Here is a 9,893-nt window from a genome sequence, read left to right on the forward strand (position 1 = left end):
CTGATTTAAACTCAATTGCCATGACCTCACATGAATATAACTCATTTTGTGTGATGAAGGTGGATATATCTTTCGAATTTGATGTCGACGACACTTGCAAGCACCTCTTCAGTAGATCAATCTTAGATAGAAACAGGGCACTGCCAGCCCTGTGGAGACAATCTTCTCACAGACAAACTGGGTACGAATCTGTTTCTATATTTGCTTTTCAGTGGACTATGAAGAATCTATGTGATGCATCCAGCTGAGCAACAACACAGCTAGATAACTCCACTTGCTTTGTTGATGTTCAGTCAAGTATTTTCCCCGTATGTAATGTAAAATACATAGTCATTTGATTTTATTTATTTTAGGCTGTGAACCAGAAGCAAAGATACTGCTTTAAACTAGAGATACTGGCCAACCAAATGATGAAGTTTTAAAATGTCTGTTTCGCACAACACCTTTTGAATTGTATTCAGTTTTATATTTTGCCAGGAACAGTGAGAGCTAAAGCAGACAACGAAAAGCTGATCGATTCAAAATGAAGGAATACGTATTTGACAGCAACATATCTACCGGCTTCTGACCAGGTGACCATTGATGTATGGGGCCACCATAACAGAAAAGCACCTAATCCGCAAAGAGAACCCATAAATATTCGGTGTGCATGTTCCTCTCCTTCTTGCATGGAGATACCAGCAAGTCTCCATTAAGAGGCTGACGGAGTGGCACAGCGGCAAGCACTGCTTCCTCAAAGCGCCAGGAACTAAGATTTGATTCCATGCTGGGGTGACTGTGTGAAATTTGCATGTCCTCCCTGTGTCTTAGTAACAGAGGGGCAGGTTAGGTGAATTAACCATGTTAAATTGCACCTGCCCAGGAATGTGCAAGCTGGGTGGATGAGCAATGCCAAATACAGAGTTACAGTGCCGGCAGCATTTGGGATGCTCTTGGAAGACTCTGTGATCTTCTATCTGTAATGCACCGATTAGGTGGAGGGAATTATCTTCTTGTCATCTTCCTCTGCAAGTCCCCTATTGAAGAAAGAATAAAAAACCTTCAAAGACAGTGAAAAGGTGAACGTTCAACTAAAGAATGGAAAAAAAATCAATATGAAAACAACCTTGCGTCTATTAAAACACATTGTTTGGGATTCTCAGCCCAGTGCTCGTCCATCCATCTGCTTTTTCGTTTTTGTTTTTTCTTCCTCTCTCTCTTTTGTAAAGATTTTAAAGTGTTTTTTTTTGTAAAGAAAACTTACCTTGGAGTGGTTGAGGTCTGGAGCGAAGTAACTGCACCTAATTTGGCTTCTTGAGGGACGATGTTGGAAAGTTTTCATTTTACTTCTGTAATTATGTACACGTGATAATGAACCTGATTCTTATTCTTCTAAGTCTAATTAGAAGAAATCAGCGGGGAAAAAAGAAATAAAAGCAACTTCCATGTTGTATTGAATTTCCCTGATATTTTACCTTCCCTTCCTTCTTTTGGTTTCCTCAAAAGATAATATTCATCACTTTAACAGAAGGACACGTTTTTCCTGGAACTGTTTGCGATTGTTACTGAAGCTGTTCTTCAAGTTAATACCGAGGAAATTATTGCTGAGACTTATTCTGAAATCAACAGTGCGGCCAATGTCGCAGGAACTTTGAGAAAAACACGATGGTTTATGTCAGTGAGACTTTTCATCACATGAGCAGCATGCTTAATATTACCGAGATTGTTCATCACGGCAATGGCAGGGATTTTGTCGTTCAGATTGTGCCTCAGTATCAAAGCTTTTCTTCTGAAGAATGTTCGTCGCATCAGTCACAAACACCTAATTTACTACTTTTCAAATTGTTGAACAAAGACATAACTTTTTCAGATAATGCACATGTCTTAGTTGTTGAATTTTTTTCACTTATCCATTAATGTGTATTTTCTCCTGAGTATAAATTTAACAAGCAGTGGTGATTTGTCAATTCAATTCATTCTCTTACGTATTACTAATAGCTCTGCTGGCAGTCCCTAGCTGGCGGTCTCTGTGGACAATTCTCTTTGGAATAAATAATGCTCTCTCGGAATAATTTTGTGTACATATTGTCAAGGTCCTTACCAGGCAAGGCAGGCACTTATGTTGAGATCAAGCAATGGAATACTCTGTAATTTACCAGATAGATCGGATTTATTACCCAATCCTTGCTGCGGTCAGTATTCCTGGTAAGACAATGCTACAAGGTACTAAATATTGAATGTGCATATGGGAGTGTTACGTCATGAATTCCCTATTTGGCAGTATGAGTCAAATGAAATGTGATTTTGTTGATTTCTCCATGTGAGTTTTATTTTTAACATATTATGTCTCCGAATGTGAAGCGAACGTTGAAGCAACATTGATACAGTTCATACCTCATAATCAGAGGTAAAACAAATATTAGATGAAGAATTCGATCAATGCCTTTTATCTCCTGATGTCCATTGGTTGGTCACGTTTGACATATGGGCATTTTTAAAAGTAACAAAGCTTTTAACTGTATTTTGAGGTTATATTTGGCTTCTATGTACAATGTTCTTTGTGTGCGTACTATTAACTTCAGCTTCTTTACTTCTTGGATTATCTGGAGAGGAATTCTATAATGTGTGCTCGACAGAACTGAGCGAAATTCAGGGTAAGGGAAAGAGAGGGAGGAGAAGAGGTTCTTCAAGGAAGGCATTCTTGCAAGAGAATTCGCAGTAGGTTAAAATCAACTAGGAGAAAGTGAGGACTGCAGATACTGGGGATCAGAGCTTAAAAATGTGTTGCTGGAAGAGCGCAGCAGGACAGGCAGCATCAAAGGAGAACGAGAATCGACGCTTCGGGCATAAGCCCTTCCTGAAGAAGGGCTTATGCCCGAAACGTCGATTCTCCTTCACATTTGATGCTGCCTGACCTGTTGCGCTCTTCCAGTAACATATTTTTAAGCTCTGATCCCCAGCATCTGCAGTCCTCACTTTCTCCTAAGGGAAAGAGAGGACCGTTTACAGAAAGAAAGTTTGTTTAAGACTCGATGCGGCAGAGGAGCTCAGAACCTTGTTTCTGCACAATGTGTGAGAAATCTTAATTCCTCTTGACAAACTAGAAGGCCACTACTGTAGGAAGTACAGATTCTACCTGCTCGAACAACGAATGTTGGTACTTGAGCGTTGAGAGTGTGTTGCTGGAAAAAGCTCAGCAGGTCAGGCAACATCAGATGAGCAGGAAAATGGATGTTTCCGGCCAGAGCCCTTCACCAGGAAGTGTTTATACTTGAGCATCGATTGAATACATAGACGTGCACCTGCAAGAGAGAAAAAGCGCGATATTGCAATATTTATCAAGATGTCAGTGACTGCAGTAAGGTCAGCTATCGTGGACATTTCCTCAAATTAGGCCATGTGGTAGACTTAAAAACAAAAATGTTGGCAATCACATTGTAGATGCGTAAACAGCCTGAGAGAGATGGAAAGACAAATATGGCAGCAAATTAAAAAGCAGCGCTTAAAACAAAGCGTAGATTTTAATTCCTCCAATATTAAGTGGGATAGGTAAAGTGCAAAATGCTTAAAGGCGGCAGTATTCACGAAAGATATTCAGGGGAGGCTTAAGTATATATGTGCAAAGCCCTATAAATAAGGAACAGTGAAGCCAGACAAATCATAGCTGGAGAAGTGGAAAAGACCTTTGGTGATAACAGGAAATGAAAATTCTGATTTTAGGCATGGCAATTGTTTGTCTGATAAAGCATAATCTGCCGAATATGGACTGGGAGCATATGCATAGAGAAAAATCCATCTATGAGCACGGGAATGGAATGCAAAGAGGTAATATTGTGAGGACATGGCCAACATGATCCAGTAAGGGTGAATGGTGAGGTAAAAATAAAGAAGTATCAAAATCATTGGATGTCAATGAATGTACAGGATTGTATAAGGCAAAATAAACGAATATAATGGCAGATGCAAAAGGCTCAGAAGAATACAATCTGAAGAAGAGCACAGAAAGGCTTCCTTAATTTAAAGTCGAGAGTGAAGAGAGGACATGAAAAGAACACTGATGAGTAACATTGAGGAGAATTTAACGCTTCTGTATGTTATAAGTTCACGAAGGGAAAGAGAATAACCACGGAATCAGTAGGGCTCAAACTAAGAATTGCTGGATAAAGTCAAGATGCCTTTCAGCATCTATCTTTGTTTCAGATTCCCAGCAGCCACAGTTCCTTGCTTTACCAAAGAGCGGTTTTTTAAAGAGATCAAAATAGCAATCAAGGTGTGGTGACCAGAACTCATGGCTGAGGTTTTAAATGCTACTTTGTATCTATGTTCACTATTGATTAGCATAATATGAATATCGAAATAAGGGAGGAGGGAACTGTGATATAATTGAATTTATTGTTATTGTGTGAGAGAAGGTATAACTGCTTTTGGCAGGCTTATGTACCCATATAGTCTGTCATCCAATGCAGAGTGTGTGCACTCTCCATGTCGCACATAGAATTCATGACGTAATGACAGTGCACTCTCTAATGCACAGACTGCCCAACAAGGCAAGAGTGCAATCTCTATGCTGAACGATCACCAATTCCACAGTCCATGAGGCAAAAGGGGGAAAGCACAATATCATTGTTGCACTAATTATTACTGTTAAGATGGCAATGAGCTATCCTGATTTTACATATCAAAGAGCACATACACAACATTTTGGACTCCTGCATGTGGAAACCATCAGCACACAGAATGAAATTATGTAGAACAATTAAATTTTCCAAAGATTAGTAAGTAATGTAATTAGTAAGTAGTAACTGTTATCTGTTTAAGACAACTAATTTCTTCAGATATGCCCGATTTTTATTTTACCGACCATCTTTGTGTCTATTGATGTCATGATGTTTATTCAATCTATTACATTGCATAAGTAGCTTCCTATACTGTATAGGTTTTTTAATCATAAATGGAATTGTCTTTAAATTAACAATATCTCATTTGGAAGTACAAAACAAGTAGTAGCAAATCGTATAAATCAAGCTGTTAAGTCTTTTGCCTCCTGCTTCTTACAGTTAATCTGGTGGCAATTCTGATCCTGTCACGAGGCAAGTGTGGTCTCTCCAAATGCATCACTCACTACCTGATAGCCATGGCTGCAGCGGATCTAACAGTGGTTGTCATCCATGTTATATTTCACCGGATTAATAACATGTACTTACCAATTACTTTTCTCCTTCTGACGCCAGTGTGCAAGGTGAATCTTGTTGCCTACATTGTAGCAGTTGACTGTTCAGTCTGGTTCACTGTCACCTTCACTTTTGACAGGTTTGTAGCTATTTGCAGTCAGAAGCTACGGACAAGATATTGCACTGCAAAAAAAGCAAAGATAGTTATTTCTTCTGTGTTTATGTTCAGCTGTGTAAGGACCATTCCATTTTACTTTATAAGTGAACCGGCTTATACAATTGATAACATGCCATGGCACTGCGTTGCAACAGATGATTATCACATTTCCCCTTTGTGGAAGGCTTTTGAATGGATAGACAGCATCATAACGCCTCTAATACCCATCCTGTTAATTATCTTGTTCAATACTTTAACTGTGAGAAATATTATTGTGGCTAATAGAGTCCGCAAGGGTCTCCAGAGAACAACTGAGAATCAGAATGATTCAGAGATGAAAAGTCGGAGAAAATCCATCGTTTTACTTTTCAGTCTTTCTGCCAATTTCATACTCTTGTGGATTGTGCATGTCATACATTCAATTAACTGGCCCGTGATCAATTTTTATTACACAGACAAATATTACAGCAACCCGATTTACATTACACAGCAAGTTGGGTTCATGCTGCAACTTCTTAGTTGCTGCACAAACACTTGCATCTATGGACTGACTCAGAGAAAATTCAGAGAAGAGCTAAAAAATGGTGTGAAGTATTTATTCACTCTAAATGGGAAACTATGTAAACAGTAGAAATGTAGAATCGACCTAGATCAGAGGTTATAATTTTAAATGTCATTTATAGTTTCAAAACATGTGAGGTCAGTTGAAAGTTAAATTGAAGATTTACTGTAGTCGACAGCATTTTAGATAACTGTGTATAAGAAACCAATTATTTTGGCGGGACGTTGATGTGCAGAAATGGGAGGCTGAACGTGTGCGTGGCGTGATATCAAAACCTAAGAATGCACATGTAAAATTGAAACGTATCAATATTCATATGTATCTAAAATGGATTATTTCAATGTTTATTTTCCGAATATTTGTATGGTGTTGGGGCAAGTGCATGCACCAGTAGATAGCAATTTCATACACATAAAGAAGTGATGATGCTGACCACTGTTTCCCAGGTCCTTCAACTCCATTCCGTATTACATTTCATGACATGCCATTTGCTTCCTAAACAGCTCACGTCAATAAAGGAGATAAAATTGCAGGCAAAAGAGACCCAGTACATAATCAAATTAGAAGTAAACAATTATTTTCCTGTATTGACTTTACTGTCACTTTTCACGGAATAGCATTGACTTTGGATTCGCATATTTACACCCATGCCAAGGCAGACAGACTTTAGTGCATCTGTTCTTACAATGGATCAGAATGGAAATCATGGTTTAGGACTATCCTCCAGGTGAACATTTGTCGAGAACATCTCAAAGTATTAAGTTATCCTTTGCACTCCTTGTGCCTCCCATTAGTCTCAAAAAATTCTTTATCAGTTGTTTTATTCCTCCATAAGATGTGTGAGAATTTCAGCCATAGGATAGGTGATTACCATTCTATTCATCCTTTCAGTTGTTTTAACACACAACTTTGTCCTTGCATGGATTACATCCAAGCCCCCATCGGACATTGGACTTGACCAGAAATATTTGGAGCAAATTTTCTTGAGCTTACCTCAATTTTCATATGGTATTCGAATGCTGCATTGTGGTGAGTAGTTCATTTGAAGTTGTCCACGCGGTTAATTATGGGGCACTTACTCGATCTGAAAATGGGAACAGGTTTTCCTGGTCTAAGGTATGCAAACCTGTCCTAATCCATGATTGCTCCACAAAAAAAACGACACGAATAACAGACTAAATTTTTGAATATGTCCTTAGAGATTAAGTCTGCACCCCCTGAATGCATTCTGGTTAATCCCCTGCATATCCTCTATAAGATGAATGTATCCTTGTTAAACCATGGTGACCAGCTCTTGGCAACAGCATTGCAGTGGTGGTGCAAACAGAAATTTATGACGTTTTAACAGCACTTCACATGATTGAGTTTTCAATGCATTCTTGAATTATTTATCGGATCCCTCTCTCAATAAAACTTGCAACCCCATATGTGCAACCTTATGCACATATGCTCTTATGTCACTATTTTCTTGGAACTCTTCAGAACAACGTCATTTTGATTGCATCTCTCCTCTTAAGCTGAAGTTTTCATTTTCTGCATTCTGTTACCCGAGGGAGCAGTGGAATGAATAGTTTCCCTGTGTTTTTAGATGCAAGTTTTTGTAACATGAGAGCTAGCAGTTATCAGGCGTTGGAAGGAATGTACATTTGATCTGATGAGACATGTGATTGTAAAAGCCAGCATAGCTCGGAGGACCATAGGCTACTTTCCCATGAGAGAAAGGCGACTTGTGTTGAATGACAGCATGCCACAGAAGAAGGCTGCATGTAGAAGGACTTCATGACAAGAAACAATTCTGTGTTGTTGCTATCATTCTGCATCACAAATCAGATTTGCAGCCAACTGAACTGACTCGACTTTAGAGAAGGTGAATGCGAATGGTCGAGTTCACTGGGGTCTGGTGGAGGATATGCTTGTCGTGCACATAACTCTGGGAGAGGACAATCGAGATGGCGCCATTTGCTGGGAGAGGCGGTGCAGATGATAGTGATCACAGGAGTCTTAAAGAGGGCAATACAGGCAACGTTAATCACTGGGATTTGGAAAATTGCAGTGTGGTCGGGAGAAGAGACACATGGCAGGTGGTCGTGAGCGGTCAACCCCAGAAGAATGTAGTGCAGTCAGTGTTGAACGCCAGGAGGGGGCAATGAAAATGTTGCTGGTCACTAGGATCTGGCAGAAGACGATGCAGATGGTGCTGATGACCAGGGTGTGGGATAGCGTGGTATAAATGTTGTTGACCACCAAGATCTGGAATAGAATGGTGCAGATGGTGCAGGTCACCTGTGTCTGGGATAGGAAGCTTCAGATGGTTCTGATCACTAATGTTATGCAGCAGGCCAAATCCCCTGAAAATACGTTAAGAAGATAGCCTAGACCGTCCCAATTTCTTATTTGAAGGTAAACACAAGGTGGTGCATTCCAGATGCAATTCGTCAAATTACTCGACGTTAAGAAAAGCAAAGTTTATCCATACGCAATATGCAACTTACAACAAAAAAAATTGAAAATATTTGGCTTAGTAGCAACTCTATCGAAATGTTTGACAAAATAATAAATGTAGCAACTATTGCTAATTAACTATTACAATTTACTAACATCCCATAAACACTGCCTTGGCAAAAGGAACACGGCCTGTCTCACATGCAACTCCAGCAGCAGGAAGCAAAACCTTAGCACTTACTTGTAACCAGGAGAGGGAGTAGATAGCTTCCACTTCTTCAATCGCCCTTCAGCAACTACTACTGAAAAAAACTAAAAATCCTGGTTCTCTGAGAGCTTGACCACACAATTTCAGGTTGCTTCTATTGTCCCAATATTTTTAAAGGCTTCACAAGCACGGAGACTGCTCAGTACCTCTGCATTTGAACCTCCCTTCAAAATAAAAGACAAAATATACCTCTTAAACCATTGCATAGTCATCCCTTCCCCTCCTCAATGAAAAACTCCATGAATAAACAAATAAATAAATAATCCTTTCGTCTTACATTATTAGCACATTACAATATATATACATTACGTTTATTCTAAGTTTGCAATCATCCAAAAATCCACGATGTTGAGATGATGGCGATAACCACTGGGAGTGAGCAATGCAGATGGTGCTGCTCATTTGGCTCTGGTGTGCATAGTGTAGACGTTTCTGGTAACTTAGCTCCACGTGAAGGCAGTGCAGATGGTGTCAATCACATTGATTCATAGATTTCAGTGTCGATGACACTGATCACCAGAATCACAATGTAGTCAAAGAACATATAACATTGATCGTAGAACATACAACACAGAGCACAGAACATAAAATATAGAGCGTAGAGGATGAAACATAGAACGTAGGGCATGAAACAGTGCAGTATAGGCACAGAACCTTTGGCCTACTACTCCTGCACTGACTATGATACCATTATAAAAGTAAGCGCACCTTTCTGCTCATAATCCATTACCCTCTATTCACTTCCTGTTCACGTGTCTGTACAAAAGCTTCATAGTTGCTTTTACCAATTCTTATGTCACACTCTCCTTAAAAAATCTTGTCTCTGGAATTTTCTCTAAATATTCCCCCTCTCAGCTTCAACTTCTATCCCTTTGTATTAAATATTTCTACCCTGGAAAAATATCCTGACAATCTGCCCACTCCAAGCCTAGCATAATTTTTTATTCTATTATCACGCCATCTCAGCCTCTGACGCTCCAGTGAAAATAGTGCAAGTTTGTACAGCCTCGCCTGATATTTAATATACCCTAATCCGGCCAACATCTTGGTGAACCTCTTTTGCGCTCTCTCCAATGTCTCCATATCCTTGCTTTATCATCGTCACCAGAACTGTAGATAGTATTCCAAATACGGCTCAACTCAAGTTTTATACAGCTGTGGCATGACTTGCTAATTTCTTTAATCTATCCCAAAACAAAGAAGACACTTGCCAGTTTCAGAGAGCGTGATTTGGACCCCAAGAACCCTCTGAATGTTTTGCTCCGAAGTGGCCTGCCGTTTCCCATGTACTTTCCTTTGTATTTGACCTTCCAA

The 9,893-nt window shown here is 39.5% G+C and overlaps 1 protein-coding gene across 1 annotated transcript; it reads left to right on the forward strand.

Annotated features, from left to right (window-relative positions):
• Positions 1-2,114: 2,114 nt before the first annotated feature.
• LOC148141041 (putative G protein-coupled receptor 139) lies at positions 2,115-5,938 on the forward strand. The gene is made up of 2 exons (XM_087979059.1): positions 2,115-2,184; positions 5,037-5,938. Exons 1-2 carry the CDS (start codon positions 2,115-2,117, stop codon positions 5,936-5,938), a joined length of 972 nt encoding a protein of 323 aa, XP_087835185.1.
• Positions 5,939-9,893: the final 3,955 nt, after the last annotated feature.

This window comes from Chiloscyllium plagiosum, unplaced genomic scaffold (assembly GCF_037043375.1).
Source record: "Chiloscyllium plagiosum isolate Xiang-an unplaced genomic scaffold, Cpla_swu_hap1 HiC_scaffold_35, whole genome shotgun sequence".
Lineage (NCBI taxonomy): Eukaryota > Metazoa > Chordata > Chondrichthyes > Orectolobiformes > Hemiscylliidae > Chiloscyllium > Chiloscyllium plagiosum.